The sequence below is a fragment of the Uloborus diversus genome, chromosome 3 (assembly GCF_026930045.1).
Source record: "Uloborus diversus isolate 005 chromosome 3, Udiv.v.3.1, whole genome shotgun sequence".
Taxonomy (NCBI): domain Eukaryota; kingdom Metazoa; phylum Arthropoda; class Arachnida; order Araneae; family Uloboridae; genus Uloborus; species Uloborus diversus.
The window spans coordinates 15,158,114-15,178,986 of NC_072733.1; the positions used below are offsets into that span (position 1 = coordinate 15,158,114).

Here is a 20,873-nt window from a genome sequence, read left to right on the forward strand (position 1 = left end):
CACAAGACAAAAAAATACAGGATAGATGGAGAGAACATTTCAAAGACTTTTGAATGTGGATCAGGGTTCCGCTGGTTCGAACATTGATTCGCCTTTTGATGAGGAGATCGATGAACTGGACTTGGATTTAAATGAAATAACAAAAGAAGAAATAAAAAAAAGCTATAAAAGTGCAAAGGAATGGGAAAGCAAGTAGAAATGATAATTTAACTGCAGAACTTTTTAAAGTGGATCTCAATACAAGTGCAAACGCACTGCATAAATTATTTAATTACACCCGGAAAAATGAAACTATTCCCGAATTGTGGAAAGAAACCCAGATTGTGTGTATACCTAAGAAAGAAGATCTTACGAACTGTAGCAATTGGAGAGGAATTAGCCTCCTATCAGTTCCTTGTAAGATATTTTCTTGAATTATAATGAACAGAATGAAGGAAAGTATTGAAGGCAGGTTAAGAATTGAACAGGCAGGCTTTAGAGCTGGTAGAAGTAGAATGAATCAAATCTTCATACTTTGAAATATAATAGAGCAAAGCATTGAATTCAACTCAACATTATATCTTAACTTTATCGATTTTACTAAAGCTTTTGACAGCATAAATAGAGAGTGTCTATGGAAAATTTTGAAGATCTACGGACTGCCACAAAAAATAGTTAATATCATTGAAAACTTATATCAAGGAAGCAAGGGCAGTGTTTTAATTAACGGAAATAGTTCAGAAAATTTTGAAATAAAAACTGGAGTAAGACAGGGATGTGTGTTGTTGGGACTTTGCATGATCATCTTGAAGATTTAGACTATGCAGATGACATCGTACTATTGTCATCAAACCTTGAAAACATAAAGTCAAAAACAAGTAAGCTGGAAGAAAATGCAAGAAAAGTCGGATTGAAAATAAATGAAACCAAGACGAAGATGATGAAAATCAAAAGTAACAAAAATGAAAAAAATTGCATAAATGGAAAGGAAATAGATGAAGTTGACAATTTTACTTATCTTGGGGCATATGTTTCATCTGAGGGAGGTACAAAGAATGATATATTAATAAGAATTAAAAAATCTCAATGCACCTTTAAATCTTTATATAAAATATGGAGATCTAACAACATACACCCAAAACTCAAAATACAAATTTTCAATTCAACAGTTAGAGCAGTCCTACTCTATGGCAGCAATACATGGAAGCTAACTAGACAGCAAGAAAAAGAGCTTGATGCCTTTCAAACTAAAAGCCTGAGAAAAATATTAAACATACACTGGCCAAATAAAATATCGAATTCAGATCTGTACAAACGTTTAAATTGCAAGCCGATAACCACACTGATAAAAAAGCACAGATGGTCATGGATAGGACATGTTCTCAGAAGCAGGCATTAGACCCTACAAGAACTGCTCTCACGTGGACTCCTGATGGCAGGAGGAAGCGGGGGCGTCCAAAACTAACCTGGAGTCATATGGCCATACAAGAAAGAAATGTCTTTGGTTAGCCAAGCTGGGGGAGTGCCAGGAAGGCGGCATTAAACCAGTTGGGATGGAATGTCACGCTAGCGGCCTCATGCGCCACTAGGCGTTAAGAGAATCAAATCACGTCATCAGATTTTAAAAAAGTACAGAGCTGGTTTAAAAATCAGAATTTGAAAATAATAATGATAGAAAACAGTAAGCTGTAATATTTATGAAAAGAAACATCCACAGTGTCCTTTTTCTATGATCCTATGTGTATTATTTAATCTCTGAGACCATTGCAGACAAAACAAACAGCTTGGCTTAATTTAAGGTTGATCTTTTTCTCCCTCATAAAGCAGGTATCCCAGAAGTTCTCATGAATCGTGAATTAAAAAACATTGACTAATGTCACTTTGAGATTTCTTTTCACGTTGAACACCTGTAACTATCTTGGGGGTATAAAGCTACAAATTACTTTCCCATAGCCATTGGTAAGGTCTTTGAATGCTACAACTGGGCTGTTTGTCATTGCTTTCATTACCTCATGTGCAATTTAACGACACTTTATTTTTTAAAAAAAACCCTGCAGAATAAGAAAAAAATTGTTCAAATGTAATGAAATTTTGTATTCTAAACTATCTAGAGAGTTGGAGCAAAGACTGGCAAATAACATAGACAGGAATTCTAAGAGGTTTTTTGTGTACGCTAATTTGGGGAAAGTTCAAAATAGTCCTATTGGGTCACTGGTTGATGAGCATGGAATTTTAATTCAGGACGATAGTGATATTGCTAATGTTCTCAACAGCATATTTTCAGGTGTTTTTAGCAATAACTGTATCTTAACAGTTGACACCAGCAAACACAAGCTATAGTACAGCTTGAGGACTTTGCATTTTCCAGGGATGACGTTTTACTTTATTTGAAAAAAATTAAAGAGACTAAGGCTCCGGGACCAGATAATATTTATCCAAAAAATTTAGTTGAATGTGTAGAGGAATTAGCTGATGTAATCTATACATATAATAAAATAAGATAATTGTGTGTGTGTGTGTGGCGCGCTTCCCGGGAAAACGGTAAGGCCTAGAAAGATGAAATTTGGTATACAGGTACAGTTTCTGCCGAAGAAGTGCACCTCGGGCTTCGATTTTTGATATTTTAATTAGAAAAAAAGTTATTTAATATTTTATGTGTTTTTTTTTTGCACTTTTTAGTACTTTTTACCTCACAGACCCCGAACCAATCGCACCACACAAATGTTTTTTTGTACTATAGCGTTGGAAATTTAATTTTAAATATGATGAATGAAAAAATTTTGAAGATAGAGCAATTTTTGTATTTTTTATGAATTTTTGAAAAAACCTTCAATTTGCATTTTTCCTGGGTTTTACATTTTTCTAATATCATCCTGCGAGAAGTATCAAAGCCTCATTTCTAAAATTTAAGTTGGTAATAGTAAAAACATTTCGCCCTCTTCAGAAGAAAAAAGTTCTTAAAAATACGCAATAGTTTTTTTTTTACAATTTTTTTAATGCTGAACACATCATATCTTTCTACGCATCGGTCGAAAAAAGCATTCTTCAATCTTCTATGCTTCTGACGTCACTACTTGGATTTCAATTCGATATTTACGACGGAATCTTAATCGCAAACAATGTTAATCTTTTCCTTTTACTATATAGCTTACTTCTACATTTTATGACGTGATGACCACGTGTTTTTCCGGCAGCGCTTGCTTTCTTTCTTTCCTTTTTTTTTGTTTAATTTAGGGAATGCATTAATTTCATTTTCCATCTCCCCCCCCCCCCAAGCTAGGCGTTTTGCTGTTTCGATATTGCGTTACATTTCATAGTTGTGCGCATTTAATTCAACAAAAACGGCGAGATTTTTTTGTTCTTTGTCACTTACTTTACTTTGTTACTTTTTGCACACTACGGGGAGTTTTGGAGATAACTTTTTTTTTTGTTCTACTTAAATAAAAAAAGCGGTTTTTTGAGTGATCTTTGTTTTTATTAGGAAATGAGCGGGGAGGTTAAACTAAATAGAGATGTAAAAGAAAATTTAGAGATTGATCGTAAAGGTAGATAGCCGCCGAAGGCGGCAATCTTGGCGTAAAAATGTGAATGGCACAAAAAAAGATAGAGATGGATTGATTAATACTGCAGCCAAATTTGTTTAAACAGCTGCCGAAGGCGCCAAACTTGAAGTAAAAAGGTAAATGACAAGTTAGCCAAACAGCCGCCGTAGGTGGCTGCTTGCATAGAAAGGTGAATGGCGTAAGAAGGCGAACCAGCTGGTCGCCGCAGGCGGCTAGTATAATAAAATAAGATGTTTGTGTGTGTGTGTGTGGCGCGCATCCCGGGAAAACGGTAAGGCCTAGAAAGATGAAATTTGGTATACAGGTGTAGTTTTTGCTGAAGTTGTGCACCTCGGGCTTCGATTTTTGATATTTTAATTAGAAAAAAAGTTATTTAATGTTTTATGTGATTTTTAGCACTTTTTAGTACTTTTAACCTCACAGACCCCGAACCAATCGCGCCAGACAAATATTTTTGATACTATAGTGTCGGAAATTTAATTTTAAATATGATGAACAAAATAATTTTGAAGATAGAGCAATTTTTGTATTTTTTATGAATTTTTGAAAAACCTTTAATTTGCATGTTTTCCTGGGTTTTATTTTTTTCTAATATCATCCTGCGAGAAGTATCACAGCCTCATTTCTGAAATTTAAGTTGGTAATAGTAAAACCATTTCACCCTCTTCAGAAGAAAAAAGTTCTTAAAAATACGCAGTAGTTTTTTTTACAATATTTTTAATGCTGAACACATCATGTCCTTTCACGCATCAGTCGAAAAAAGCGTTCTTTAATCTTTAATGCCTGTGACGTCACTACTTGGGTTTCGATTCGATATTTACGATGGAATCTTAATCGCAAGCAATATAGCTTACTATATAGCTTACTTCATTTTCTGACGTGATGACCACGTGTTTTTTGGCAGCGCTTGCTTTTTTTCTTTCCTTTTTTTTTTGTTTTATTTAGGGATTGCATTTATTTCTTTTTCCATCCCCCCCCCCCAAGCTGGACCTTTCGCTGTATCTATATTACGTTACATTTCATAGTTGTGCGCATTAATTCAATAAAAACAGCGAGATTTTTTTCATCTTTGTCTAGCGCTACTTTTTGCACACTACGGGGAATTTGAGCTTTTTTTTTTTTTTTTTTGCTCTACTTAAATGAAAAAAAGCGGTTTTTTGAGTGTTTTTTGTTTTTATTAGGAAATGGGTGAGGAGGTCAAAATAAATAGAGATGGATAAGAAAATGTAGAGATAGATTGTAAAGGTAGATAGCCGCCGAAGGCGGCAATCTTGGGGTAAAAATGTGAATGGCGCAAAAAAAAAAAGATAGAGATAGATTGATTAATTCTGCTGCCAAATTTATTTAAACAACCGCCGAAGGCGGCAAACTTGAAGTAAAAAGGTAAATGACAAGTTAGCCAAACAGCCGCCGTAGGTGGCTGCTTGCACATTGGGTGTCAATGCCCCCCTCCCTCCCCCACATACACCATGACTTTGAAAAAGCAATGCTTTCACATAAAAGTGGAAGTGCTTTTTGTTATTATATTATTCGACAAAATTTGCATGAAGAGTACGTCGTTTGTGTCTCCCCTCTCCCTCCTTTAAAAATATTCCAAACGACGAAACTGGAGACAGATCTAGAAAATATTTTATTCAAATTATTAATGATATAGATAGATATAGATTGATTGACACCGCCACGAAATTAATTTAAGCAGCCGCCGATGGCGGCAACATTGGCGTAAAAAAACGAATGATAATACTGATTTATAGAGAAAAACATTGATTAATGTCGTCGCTAAATTGTTTAAGCAGCCGCCGAAGGCGGCACCCCTGGCGTAAAAAGGTGGACCAGCTGGTCGCCGTAGGCGGCTAGTTGTAAATATTTTTAATGCCTTTTATAACTCGGGGACAGTACCAGAGGATTGGAAGCTGGCTAACATTACACCGCTCTTCAAGAAAGGGTCTAAAGGGAGTGAGTTCTCCAGGGAAACTAAAGACGCTCTAAATTACAAGCAAGCTGCTTTTCATAGGTTTAGAGAAACAGGTCATAGTGCAGATAGGCTCCAATGTTGTAAGGCAAGGCGTAAATTTAAGTATTTGGTACGGATTCAGAAAAGAAAGTTGGAGCAAAGACTGGCAGATAATATAAACAGGAATCCCAAGAGGTTTTTTGCATATGCTAATTCGGGGAAAGTTCGAAATAGTCATATTGGGCCACTGGTTGATGAGCACGGAATTTTAATTCAGGATGATAGTGATATTGCTAATGTTCTTAATAACTTTTTTTTCGAGTGTTTTTAACGATAACGCTATCTCAACAGTTGACACCAACAAGACACAAGCTATAGTACAGCTTGAGGACTTTGTATTTTCCAGGGATGACGTTTTACTTCATTTAAAAAAAATTAAAGAGACTAAGGCTCCGGGGCCAGATAATATTTATCCGAAAATTTTAGTTGAATGTGCAGAGGAATTAGCAGATGTAATCGCAAACATTTTCAATGCTTCTTATAATTCGGGGACAGTGCCAGAGGACTGGAAGCTGGCTAACATTACACCGCTCTTCAAGAAAGGGTCTAAAGGGAGTGCGGGAATTTATAGACCTGTGAGTCTAACTTCGGTGGTTTGCGAAATTTTTGAAACATTGATAAAAATTAAGAAAGTAAATTTTTTAGAGACTAATAATCTACTGACTAGTTTTCAGTACGGTTTTAGGAAAGGTAAATCTTGTGCAACTAATTTATTATATTTCTATGACAAAGTTACCATGGTTTTAGACAATAAGAGGTCTGTAGATGTTGTTTACTTCGATTTTCAAAAAGTTTTCGATAAGGTACAGCATGTTTCTCTACTTAGCAAATTAGCTGATATAGGAATTGGAGGGAAAACTTTCATTTGAGTAAAAAACTGGCTGACCGGAAGGAAACAAAGGGTAGTTGTAAGGGAAAATTATTCTAAATGGAGTGAGATTTTAAGAGGGGTTTCTCAAGGATCAGTGTTAGGGCCTGTTTTAATCATTGTTTTTATGAACGATATTCATAAAAATATTTCTGGGAACATGAATTGTTTTGCTGATGATGTCAAAGTTATGGGGATTGATAATGAAGAACAAGCAAATCAGCTGCAATAAGGATCTAGATTATATTACGGAGTGGGCTGATAAATGGGGTATGGCTGTTAATGTTGGGAAATGTCAAGTGCTACATTTAGGGCATGGAAATAAGTGTCAAGTTATTATTTACAAGGTTCAGTCATTAGTCAAGTAGGAAAAGTTAACTGATCTAGGCATCTTAATAAGTCAGGATTTAAAGTTTAGTCAACAGTGCAGCATAGCTAGTAACAAAGCCAATAAGATGCTTGGGTTTATCAATAGATCTATTGATAGACTCCAAAAATATGCGTTAAAAATTGAGTGAATTGTTGAAAAAATTACAAAATATTATACAGTGACATATAAAAAACTAAATTATTTCAAAATATACACTTCATTTATTTGTTACTAACAGGACACACATGACAATGCTCATGCTAAGAACTGAAAGAAAGTCTGTTGAATAAAAAAACCACGCCCCTCCCCTCCCCCCTGATGTGAAATGATCATTTTTCTTGAACTAAATCAATTTATTACGTTCATCATGCTGATAACTAATTGTTTAAATAATTTAGTAAAAATTCAACATTTTAAATGCATTCTAGATAGCTCTTGGAAAGAGAATAAAACAAAAATTTTCTTTTTATAGTCCTATAAAAAGTGTGGAAGGGAAAATATGATGTTTCGTGACAACATAAAGGCCAATCAACACAAAATTCAAACTAGGCCCAACAAGAAAAAAATAAAAATTCAATGAAAGAAATTAAAGAAACTGAACTCTCAAAATATAAGCAATGACTGAAAAAAAAAAAAACATCAAATTTACACTTAAATAATTACAGGTCCCATTTCTGGAATGCTTTATAGTTAAAATTTACATGTTGTTGTTGAAGATATTCGAGCAGTAATTATTCTATGCATGGCATCCAGCTTGAAAAACCTTTTAACAGATTCGGAAATTAAGAATGTTATCCCTAAAATGATGTATAACACATTAATATTGATTGGGTTTGAAATTTTGGCCTACAGCTTAGCAGACCCCTATGCAACAACCTATTTTAACATCCAACTAATTATATACAATTTCTAAATTTTTAATCATTGTTTGAAACCAATGCCATCTATAAACTACTACCTAAGCTAACTTATTACCCACCGAATCCTAAATAGAACACTAATTTTAACGGAACCCGAAATTAGACTCTGAAACCAAACCTAGTCAGGGTAGATTAGGTAGTTGTTTATAGAAGGAACCGACTTCAAAGGTGATTTAAAAATTAAGAAATTGTATAATTAGTTAAGTATTAAAAGAGTTTATTATATCAAATCAGTTAAAATCAGTGTTTATTTTATAATTGGGTTTTCAGTTTAGTTGATTTTTATACTGTAATTGTAAAATAAATTTGACTTAATGGATTCGGGAAAGAAATCATATGTAAGTGCAACCAATTATTTTTTGCTTTTTAGTTCCTAAGTGTTTTATTTGAAGGATTTTTTTCTTAAAAAATAATTTTTAATGATTTCAAACAGAGGTTTGATTTTATAAGAATTTGTAGTAACTGTATTACCCAAATCAGTTCAGTAACCTTTTACATTTATCCAACACACACAAATGTTTCATATTCTTTTGGCTCTTCAACGTAATAAGGAAGACTTTGCAGAAAACAGAAAAGAAAAATTATAGTTTAAAGAAAAATTCAATATAAAAAATTTTAAATGGACATTTTTGACCCAAAACATCAGACAAAACTAAACAAGAATATACAAACCGTGTAAAATGCTTGCTTTCTGCGTGAACTTCCATTTCAACACTTTTGAACTCATTCAACTCTTTTCGAATGGCAGCCTGGGAACAAAATGAATGTAAGGAGAATATATTTTTCAATTCCTATTTGCAATCATAAAAGTTTTAAGCAATTAATTATAAGTAAAATTTTGATAGTAAAAATTTTTTAACTTCTCAAAGGGTGCAAAATAAAGCAAAGAAGGAGCTGTACAGAACCAATGACCCATATTTTTGTTTTAAATTAAACTATATTGAAATAAAATCAAATAAACATGGAAATTTCAAATCATTTAGAAAAAGTTAAATTTTACAAATCTCTGTACCAGAAATTCTTTAAAATAATAACTTTTTGACCAATTATTTGAATTTTTCTTTACATTGATGATTATCTGCAGATTATGTTGAATTTGAAAAAAAAGAAAAAAAAATACATTTAATGCATTTAAAAGTCTACTTTGATAGACTGCATACCCAATAGCGGAAATCAGTACAATACTGCAATGACTACCACAGTTTCTGAAGAAGATCAGCACACAAGTTCTTAATTAAAAAAAAAAAAAAAAACTAGTATTTCTAGGAAAAAAATTTACATTCAGGCAAATACTGATTTGTTTCATATTTTTCGGAATAAAGTCTGCAGGTGGCATGCTTTGGAATACATAAAGGAAAAAAAATGGCGGATAATGTGCAGTGGGCTATAAGCTACAGGTAACAATTTGCTTTTAATTATTTTGTCAACACTAATGGATAAAATCATGGAATTAAAAAATTTTAAGTTAGCTTTGATCATAACTTAATTTAGTTTAATTTTATTTCATTAAAACAAAGCTGAATAATTGAAAAAAAATAAATCTTTATTTGGTTAAATTAAAAAAATAACATAATTAAAAATTTTGCTACTTAAATATTCTATCACTGTGTGAAACCTGGACAAAAGAATAAGCTCAAAGGCAAAAGTTCCTTGGCTCCAGAAAAGTTCTATTCGAATAAAATTATTCAAAGCCAAAACATGAACAAATGTTGCCATTAGTGATCCTTAGTTTCTTTCCTTTTTAAAGCCAAAACAAACATTTATGTACTCTGGAACTCTGGTACTCAGCTGAAAAAAGGGTATTAACTCAAAACAATTAAACTTTGTTTCAATCATCACTTAACCCAGTTTATTGTTACTTTGTAAAAGTAAAGATGAATAACTGACAAAATATTCCTCAATTCAGTATAACTCAAAAATTTAATAGAACAACAATTGTAATTTAAAAATTTCTCAACTGTAAATCTTATCATTATGGCAAAAAAAAAAAAAAAAAAAAAAAAAAAAAAAAGAAATCAATGGCAAGAATTCCAGGATTATAGTAAATTTTTTTGAATAAGTCTATTCAAAACCATAACTTGGAATGATGTTACGATTAGTGGTCCTTAGTAGCTTTATTTATTTTTTTAAATTAGTGTCAAACAATAAAAATATATGAAATTGAAAATTCTTACATTTGAAATTTTAAATTACTAGTTTTCTTATCATAAATAGGTTTTATGGCTGGAGAATAAAACAAATAATTAATCTCAGCATTAGATTCTTAAAAGTTATCTTAAATGATAAAGTATAACAAAACAAAATGCAGTAAAATTCCTCTAATACGGACACTTACGGGACAATTTTTTTTGTCTGCATTAGAGAGGTGTCAGCAGGACAGGGGTTTAATAATGTTATTTGCATTGGAACTGGAGAATTAAAAATTGTCTGCATAAGAGGGGTTTCCACCTTTGAGGGGTGTCGGTTAGAAGGGGTTTCACTGCATTAAGTACATTGCTATTTCCTATACAATTGTCATTCCTCCGATTATAAGCTACACTGTTTTTATAAACCACAAATTTCAAAATTAACATCACTCCTCTAAAAATGCATGTTTTCATGCCTTGAAAAAAAAATCTAACTGAATAACTGTATACAAACCTTATCACGGGGAGTTAAACGAGTCCAAGGTTTATCCGCACGGCGATCATAATCTTGAGCCTGTGTAACTTCGACGTAATCACTAAACCGTATAATTTTTCTTTCCTTTAACTCTTCAATAGTTGGCCTAAAACTGAGCTGAAATTGAGCATAAACAAAACTATGTTACAATAAACACTACAGAAGATGGAAGTAATACATAAAGGTACCATTTCTCAGAAAAGTATTTCATAAACTACTCATAGACCACTAAAAAATTCAATTTTGACTGTGCCAAGCTCATCTTTAGATCATAATCGATTTGGAACTTAATGCTTGATTCTAAAGAAGCCCGAGACAAGTCAGGTAAACCAGAAACATCATGCATGGTCCAGGTTCTCAAGTTCAGAAAATAGTTCATTGACTTTGGCCATAAAAGCTTCAGTTTTTACAAGAATAAATTGTCAATTTTACATTATGTGATGAAAAACATATACCTTATGAATGGGTGCCCCCCAAAGGGCAAGGACACACCCCCTCAGTATCACAGAGACTCCATCCCTCAAAAGCAAGACCCCCCCCCCCAAAATGAGAAAAATATCTCTCAAAACAACTTCATCTAAAAATTTCAATGGGCCAGTCTGTGCCATGATCCCCCCCCCCCCCCCCAGGGTAGGCATCCCTGACTTATGGGAAAATCGGGCTAAAACTACAGTCGAGTCAAACCAACTCTCTTCATTTTTGTGTACCATAGGAAATTATCTGGTGTAATCAATATACCAATTATTAAAGTCATTGCAAAAAAAACTAGTTGAAGCTGTGCTTTATGACAGTAGGCCATTTGGTTTAGGAGTTTGAAAATGTTTCGTAACTTAAAGGCTGATTTTATGATGATAAAGATCCCATTTTATATCAGAAAGACTAACTCTTGTAAGAGTAAGAATACAAATACAAATGTGACAACCAGCAACAGGCTTTGGGCCCAGCTAGGCTGGTCCTAGTCAGTTTATAAGTCCCCAATGAAGACCAATGGTCCTCTTAAAGCTATCCACCCCCTTGCTCATTGCCCCCCCTTGCTAGTGCCCACAACCTACTAAAGAAGTAATTTTTCCTAATTTCCAAGTTAACCTGAGATTTGAATAGCTTAAAATAATGACCCTTCGTCCTGCCTTCCATGCAAAAATTTAACCCGTTAACATCTTTCATTTTGATAAAATTAAACAACTAAACCATCTCAACCACTAATCAACCAAATCCTTCTGACTCTCCTTTGCACCAGGCTAAACATACATTTCATTATATTTAGCAGTATAGCCTTGCAACTCAACACTATGTTTTGCATTACAGTAAAGGTCAAGGTTCAGAAATTCTCTAAGTTGCCAGTGGCCACTAGACCCAAAAAACTTCGTGGCCACATTTGTTTCCGAGATTTGAAGTACAAAATGTGTGTGTGTGGGGGGGGGGAGAGTTTTTAGTACTATAAAAAATTAATAAATAAATAAAACTTTGCACATTCTAAAAGAGATTCAAACAATGATAACTATTTGAAGGAATGCTTAATATCAGAAATAGCCACTCTCAATTACGTTTCTAAATTTAGCCGAGATCAATATTTTGTCTTCAAAGAAGCCACAGCAGAAAATAGTTTCACAAAGATAGGATGTTGAAAATGGTAATAGAATGAGAAAAACCCTTGTTTTTAGTGCAGAAAAAGAATTGCCTACCCCTCACCAAAATTTATATGGTGATTTATTATTAAATTTTCTTTTGGTTTTGCCACTTGTCGTAAGTTTTATGATTGATGATAAGCAATATTTTTTAAATAAAAAACACCATTAATTACATGTTTAAACAATTTTTCCAGCTGGATAATTCCTAATTACATGTTTCTCAAACCTCAAAATTATGAAATTTCTTTTTAATTTGGTATGTTTTTATGAAGTAAGTTTTGATGTTTATTTTACCATTAGTTTCCAGTTATAAAATTTGCGCAACTTTCCAACCAAACACAGTCAGGATTTTAGGAATTTTTCTTTCGTCCTCAAAATTTTTTACCACCACTGTATGCTTCATCCAAGTTCATTTTGGGTCTAAGTGAATGTCCAAGTACACAGAATCATATGTTCTATTGTTATCATAATGAAGTTGGATGGTGTGTTGTTTTGTGCTAAGGGAGAACAATTGAAAGGTGGTCTTATTAGTATTTACAACCATATTGTTTTCATAAGCCCAGGTGCTCAGAACGTTTACGGCATTCTGAAGTATGCTCAACAGGCCAGTAAAGTCAGACCTAGTAGCACTCATTACCATTTCAGCAGCAAATAGCAAGATATTTACGCCTGGGGCAATTCTTGGAATAGTGTCTATCAAATTCAGGAAAGATATTTCTGTATTGGGTTCAAAGAAGGGTTACTAGACTTGTAAGGGGACTTTCAGATTTAGACTATGATAACAGAGTTAATAGGCTTAATATGTATAGCCTTGAGCAAAGGAGAGTCAGAGGGGACGTGATTCAGTTGTTTAAATTTATCAAAATGAAAGATGGTGACGGGTTAAATTTTTGTACGGAAAGCAGGACGAGGGGTCATTGTAATAAGCTATTCAAATCTCAGGCTAACCTGGAAATTAGGAAAAAGGACTTCTTTAGTAGGGTAGTGGGCACTTGGAACAGCTTACCGGAGGAGATGGTTACAAGCAAGGGGTGGATAGCTTTAAGAGGGCCATTGATCATCATTGGGGATTTATTAACTGACTAGGATCAGCCTAGCTGGGCCCAGAGCTTGTTGCTGGTTGTCATATGTGTATTTGTATTTGTATAAATAATTTATTATTATATTCAAAAGAATAGATCTTAGTACTGCTCCTTACGCTAAACCATACTATTATTTTGTAAAAGTTGGGACAAAATTTGTAATAAAATAACATGCATCTTTCTAAACTTGGAATACTGCCTCTCAAATGTACAAAGAAGTATGCTGACTAAATTTTCAACTAGAAATCTCTATAAATGTCTTTCTTGGGTTGAAATAACTTCAGGCTTAGAGGTACGGTTTTCCCAATTTTCCCTTTATGAATATATGTGATAAGTTTGCTATACTTCATGATGAAATTCAATTTCAATGCAAAGAAAAAAAACAAGTTCATGAACAACAACATTAAAAATTGGTAAAGAACAAACTGTCTGTAAATGTCAAAAATTTATAAATAAAATTAGAAGAATTTTAGTAACAAAATGTTTTCTCATTTACTTGCAAAATAGCATACCTTCCTGATTAACATAATTTTCTTTTGCTCCTTTTCATTTTCCATCTCTTCAGGAGTCTGATCTAAAAATTAAGCATTTGAAGCATTTAATTTCACTTTGTCAAACAACACTCAAAAATAAATGCTCTAAATAATTTTCCTTCGTAAAAAGTTAAAAATATGTAATAAAATAAATTATGTTTTGTGCATACTTTTGAGTATATTTCGCTGTTCTAATTCTTCAGCCGTTGGTCTCAAACTAAGTCTCCTATTAAAAAAAATTAAAGCAATATCTTACAGAATTGAAAGATTTCATGAAATTGTTAAATAAATAAACAGATGTACAAAAAACATAGTTGAAAAACAAAAACATTTGTCTAGCTTTGCTTGAAACTTATGTTGAGAATTCATACAAATACAAAAAAAAAAAGAAGAAAAACAACAACAGTTTATGAGTCCAACTAGTACATTAAATATTACCCAATGGACAGGTGCATGCACAATAGGGGTATCACGAATTTTTTTTGGAAACACAAAATTTTAAGTGGATAAAAAGTTGTCACTATGATCACACATTAACCACAAAAATATTTTTGAAATTGGAAAATATTTAGGCCTCCCGGAATGAACTTGAAGTTTCACGGTTTTTTATCAAAACAATGATTTTTCTAAAAAAAATTTAAAATATGTATGAAGCAAAAGTAGGTATTCAAGTGCTATATTCAGCAATTTATAGTAGAACCCATCAATGAAAAATTAATTAAAAATTAAAATTTTACATTTAGGTTTCCGGGAATCATCATGAAAGTCTCACATTTTTGAGCATTAGTAATAATATAAAAATATTTACAGTCCCCTCAGAATAATTTTGATTATTGTTTTATAGTACAAAAACTGCAGAGAACAAATTTGGAAGACGGCTTTTATTTCTCTTTCATCTATAAACATATTGTTTTGATGATTTGAAAAATACAGACCAATGGGAATTTTTTGTTTAGTGTGGCATAGTTAATAGCCTTCTCTATATTTGTTCATGTAAGTGTAATGATTTAGGGAAATTGTTTGTTTTCAATTCCAATGAAAATTCAACAATTAAAACGTGTTTTTGAATGACCAGTGAAATTTGAGGCATATGATCGTCGGTGGTGCCGATACAGTATAGAGTAAAAATCTCGAGAAACGTAAAAAACTAAAAGAAAATTATTTACAATCTGAGCAAAACATAAGACTGCAACCAATGAAGGCCCTTGCTTTAAAAATAAATTCACTGTTAAAGACTGATTCCATGCAACTGGATTCAAATGATGGAAGTATTTTAGCTACTAAAAATATTTCCCTGAAAGATAAAAATTCTAACATTTTAGCAAAGCAATGGTTTCCAGGAATAATAAGTTGTAGAACCGGTAGTAAATAACCAATGCATCTGTCCTTCCTTTATAGAACATGCAATATTAGAGTCAACTAGAAACTCACTCAACTAGAAAGTTCTCTTTTGCAGGGTTGTTAATAAATAAAAGGTTTTTCGTCAGAGGGTGAAGTACTGTTCAAGTATTAGTTCAACTCTCACCTCAGAAATAATTACTTTCTATTTTAATAGACGAAAAGTAGAAATTAAAATCAAAGAAAAAGAGTGAGGTGAACCTTCAGAAAACCATTCAAGAAGAATGTATCTTTGGTTGAAGAACCAAGTTCAACTAATTTTGGTCATGCAACTCCAGGCAGTGGCTCTGGGGAAAACATAGTATCATCAATACTAAAACAATTGAAATATAAATGTACTTACTAGCTGACAGAGGCATAGGAAGAGGGTGGCATCAGGGCAGTTTTTACTTTAGTACTTTAAGTATTAATTACAATATCTTTGATGTAATATATTTTAAGTATTTCTTATTATATTTCTTATAAGTATTAATTATGAGTATTTCTTTTAGATTCTGTGCAAAGCTAATTTGTTTACTTCAGGCAATTAAATATAAATTATTAAAAAAAACCTCTAATTCAGAAATTTTAATCAACAGATTAATCTAAATACAGACAAGAGCTAAAGTAAAATAAAAATGAAATAATAAATCAATATGTATACTTAAAGCATAATGAATTAAAAAAAATCTAATTCAGAAATTTTAATTAGCAGATTAATTCACTGTTCCATGCATACATATACCATACAAATAGGAGATAAATAAAAATGAAAGAAGCCTTGGCACTCTTGGCTTCCATAAGAGATTTTCCACCTCTAGCTCAGTCACTTTCCTATGCCTGGCTGATGAGTGCTAATAAGCACAAAACTGCAGCCCTCGGCAGGAAATGACTGAGCTGGCGGTATATTTCATGTATTTCTGCTTTAGCCCTGGCTAATGGGTGGTAATTTACTGAATATACCACGCCTTGCCTTCAATCTTTGAGTTGAACCGAACCATTGCTTCGATCACTCGTCTGGTCTGTGCTAATTCTATACTAGCTACCAGTTTGTTTGGCACTCTTGGCTTCCTTAAGAGGTTTTCCATCTCTAGCTCAGTCACTTTCCTATGCCGGGCTGATGAGTGCTAATAATCACGAAACTGCAGTCCTCGGCTGGAAATGACTGAGCTGGCGGTATATTTCATGTAAAAACTAAGTGTTTTTAGTCACAGTGGTCAGACAATAAAACTTCATGTATTAATTATTACTTAAAAAAAATAAGAACTGATACCATAATCCATGACCATTTTGTTTGAACATCAAAGATTATTCGTTTTATTATCTGCATTTGAGCTCAACCTAGTCTGCTTTTTGTACTTATTCATATTAATTCTTCCAGATTATTAAGAAGTACTTACAACATATTTCATGAATAAGAATTAACATTTAAATAAGTTAAGTTAAAATACAGTAAAATTTTGAAATGTATTATTATCATGCATGAAATGATACAATTTATGTTTAATTTCATTGTAAAGTTGTCATTCCTCTGGTCGTCTGGATAAAGCTTAGTACTTCTCACTTCATAGGCTTGATGGTGATTCCTTTAACTTAACACGCACAAGTAAGGGGTTAATGCAACACATCTTTCACACGCTTTGCAGATGATCCAAAATGACAATGAGATGCCTCGCAAGATGCAGACGACGAAATCGCGCGGTGTTTTAAATTTTTTGCCAAGTCTTTAGATCTGGCGTATTTTCTTCAGATTTCAGCCGATTTTAAGCCCCTATATCTCGAAGACGAAAAGACACATGGGTAAAAAAAAAATGTCCAAATATGCTCTTTCAAATGCGACCATTTTGAACTTTTTCCATGATTACTGAAGTCGTGAGGTTCCCTGATTAGTAACTAATTAACATCAAACTGTTCAGATCAAATACCAAAGAGATCAACCTGACTTAGCATTCTTAAAGTTGTAAGTGCATTTACTGATTCCTTCTAATGCCACGCCTGCAGGGAGGAAGATGAAGGCCATTTAATATTAATTGCCAGAGACATGTTCCCTGCTGCTAAGGGCAAATTCTTTCAATTTCCAGTGATTAACTTTGATCGTTTAGAGTTCTAAATTACATGTAAAACATTCTGATTTCTTGAGTAGATAACAAAAGCACACAGATTCCGTGTTTCCTTATATTCCTTTTTATTATCCAGACATTAGCAAGAGACCTTTGTTCTTGTAGCTGCATAACACAGCATTTTACAGACCATTGCTCATCTTTCTGATATAACACCCTTTGATCATGGCTCTTTTCAAGTTTTTAGACATCATCACACCTTTGATTAACAAAAATTATTTCTTAATGCAGGGTTTGGACATTCATGGAAAAAATTTTAAGTTACTTTTCTAAATGTCAGCATGTCTCTTTCAACCAAATCCAACTTTGGATGCTTAACAAATTTCATAAGAGTCCTTCGAAGATATTCTTATAAATTAGAATGATTGCTCCTCCTCATTTTACCTCTCCAATACTCTCAAAAATGTAGATGAATCGAACAGCTAAGAGTAAATGAAATTATTGACAGAACTCAATCTTATCCAAGAAGTTCTTGATATTCAATTCCATTTTCATCTGCAGCTGCTTTAATTACAGAACTTTAAGGCATCTTCATATCTTTGCATGTATTTGTTTGTACAAAATAAGCATGGAGAGCCAGATCCAGAGCAATCGCCAGTTATTTGCATCAAAATATTGCTTCATATATAAATATCCAAATTAAAACAAAGGCATCTTAAATGCTTTATGAGATTTTACCCACAGAAAATTTATGATCAAACAGCCTTATCATCTTAATTTTCCTTGCAGTTATTTAAAAAAAAAAAAAAAAAAAAAAAATCCACTGCATTAACAGAAAGTTGGAAATTACAGAAAAAGATATACTTTGATAGATAAAGTCTTATGTTATGGAAATAACTCTATATGTACTAGTTACAACTTTAGTCAGTCAATTATAAAGAACTTTAATGTCAGGGGAAGGGACAACTTTTCTCATAAAAAATCTAACTTAAAACCAAAAGCTGTGCTTAAGCAGTCAAACCTACTTTTAACTTTTGTTAACTGTAATTTTTTGTTAGGCAAGATCTTATACAGACCCTTGTTACTACGATATAAACTCATATTGTTTCAAACATAACAGGATTGGTATAATGCACCATAAAAAGTAAGACTACCTGATGAGTTGATTTCCAACAGCTTCCCAAACTTCTTGTCTTTCTTGTTCACTTTGCAGATGAATGATATTTTTATTAATTAAATCCTGTCTTTCAGGACGTTGAGCTAACTTCATTGCTAAGTAATCCTTTCGAGCAATTTTTGCAACCAATTTACCTGTAAGAAAGAAATGAATAAAACTATGGAATTAATTCATCATAACTTCTATTTTAGAATAACATTATTATTTTAAATATTATCAAATAGTTCAAAATATTGTATATAGAGCATTAAAAAAGCAAAATATTTTTTTAGAATGTTATTTCCTTAATTTAATTAATATTTGGAATGCTATGTTTTTAATTAGCTAAAGAAAATATGAACACTTATTAGAACTGTTATAAAATTTGTAACATGAAATGTATATTTTTCATATGTTAGCACTTGATTGGAGTAAGACGACATGGATCATATTTATAAACAAATGGGTGTTCTCCAGACTTGAAAACTGCTTATTGTACAAAATATTATTATTTACCTTCCATCTTCTTCTAAAGAGAATAATCAAATTGTCTAAAATTTTAACATCTTGAAATTAACAATTTTCTTATTAAAAGATGAATTTCCTTCCATTAGATGTCAAGCATTTGTTCTACATTAAACTCTCAATTATCCGTGGCCTTTCACACTTTCAAAAATTAAAAAATAAATTCAGTGATGATTAACTGAAGGTAGCTAAATGCACACATTTCACTTAATAAGTGCAAAATTCATTTCCCTTCAAAGGACATTAAACCTTCCAAGGTTACTGAAATCTGACAAGATGAAACCTGCTTCTTAGATTCACACTTACTTCTTCAGATCTACACTACTTACTGATTTTTAAATCTACCTCATTTACTGAATTTTAGCTCTACATTACTTGTGCGCAAACGAGTCACTGGATCAGTTTTGCAGAAATTCTTCACTCCTCCCCTGTGCATTTTTGGTATTACCTGGTTTCTTCTGTTGCATGTAGGTCGCATGATTTGTTCGCACATGTGTGTAATCTGTTTACAACAATGAGTAGGGGAGAGTGTTGCACCTCAGGACACTGCTAATTTCTAAGAATCTATTTTTAGCAGCCATGTTTTTGTAATCTCTAATAATAACCTTCACCACTAAATGGTTCCATAGTAAAAATCAGCATCAAATGAGTAAAATTGACGATTTTGTGAGAGAAAGAAAATTTTACAACTCCAAAGTAAATATTTTCTTCATTTTTATTTCATTTTCTCTCTTTGTATTTGCAAAATGTATTAACTGAATTTTATTTTGTTATATGAGAGAAGTACTTAAAATATTTTGGTTATGCGAAAATAAGGATAGTGTTTCTAGATTGATCACCATTTTGGTTTTTCATAAACCGCATGGTGATTGTACCTTGTGACAGCCAAACATATTGTACCTTAGGCAGTGGCGGATTTACTAGGGGGTCGGTGGGGGTGACCGCCCCCTCTATAACCATCATTTTCTGAAACCAATAATGGAATTGAAGAAATTACTAGCAATTGCTATTTTTTTAAATTTAGTAAACTCCACAAATTTGCTTTAAGTTAATTTTAGACAGTTAGTTGAGGATGGACACTGGACAGCTTTACCCACTTTTTAATTTGAACCTAAACTCGTTTCCACTCTCTTCTTCTTATTTTTTTTTTTTTTTGAACTTAGTAATTTTTATATTTGTATCTGTGTCTTTTCACCTTTTTCTTCCAGGGAAAGGCCTGGATTACCCAATAGGCCACCCTAGATCCTGGCCCAGGGGCGCAAGCCAAAAAGGGCACACATCACAGTGAAAAAAAATAAATTAATAAACAGTTTGTTGAAAAAAAAAATATGGTGAGCTAGTATATATGAAGAAGCAAAGTTCAACTAGACTAGATTGCAACCAGCCGTTAGGCAGAAAAAAAAAATTTGGAGGATAGAGAAGGGGCATAGTGATTGAGTCGAGTTCCTTTTCTGGTCAAAGCAGATACAGTAGAAGACCATTATAATGCACTCCTTGGGACCAGAGTTTTTGCGTTATACAGGTTTTGGCGTTATATAGGTCATTTCACAAATTTTTAAACTAATATTTAAAATATATCTATATATTAGTACTTCAGAATGAGTTTTATCTGTAGTGAGTATTAAAGCACTAATTATACAATGAGTCATTCACAAATAAATATGTTTCTTTATTACAAGAAAGTGAAATATCCTGCACTTCTGCTAGCTTCATGGTTTGCTTAACAGCTACATTTTCAAGAACCATCTGGTATTTTCATTTTATTGTGAATGCGAATTTTCATTTAAAAGCTTTAAATTAAGATGAAAAGAGGAAAAACCAATTCAAAATTTAATTTTCCTAAAAAATTTTTATGTTTGCAAGGCAAAACAGAGGGATTTTTTTAAACTTCAAAACTCATTGTTTACTTCTGAAAAGTTGTGCGGTTTATAGAGAATTGCATTTTACAGCTCGGCGTTATAAAAGTATTCTACTGTATTTTCAAAATCTTTGATTTGAACAATGATTTCTTTAAAATATAGCTTCCAAAAGTTGCACAGATTCGAGGGCGCAAAAAAAAAAAAAAAAAAAAAAAAAAAAAAAAAAAAAAAAAAAAAAAAAAAAAAACGATGGTGTATAATGATGTAAGTTAACGGTG

The 20,873-nt window shown here is 32.5% G+C and overlaps 1 protein-coding gene across 1 annotated transcript in view; it reads right to left on the reverse strand.

Annotated features, from left to right (window-relative positions):
- LOC129218232 (phosphatase and actin regulator 4-like) overlaps positions 1-20,873 on the reverse strand; it is a 48,463-nt gene that overhangs the window by 759 nt on the left and 26,831 nt on the right. The window contains exons 4-8 of the mRNA XM_054852456.1: positions 18,210-18,366; positions 13,789-13,844; positions 13,598-13,659; positions 10,355-10,492; positions 8,387-8,463 (exon numbers count right to left, since the gene is read on the reverse strand). Coding sequence (XP_054708431.1) covers positions 8,387-8,463; positions 10,355-10,492; positions 13,598-13,659; positions 13,789-13,844; positions 18,210-18,366 — 490 coding nt within the window. The remainder of the gene's footprint in view (positions 1-8,386; positions 8,464-10,354; positions 10,493-13,597; positions 13,660-13,788; positions 13,845-18,209; positions 18,367-20,873) is intronic.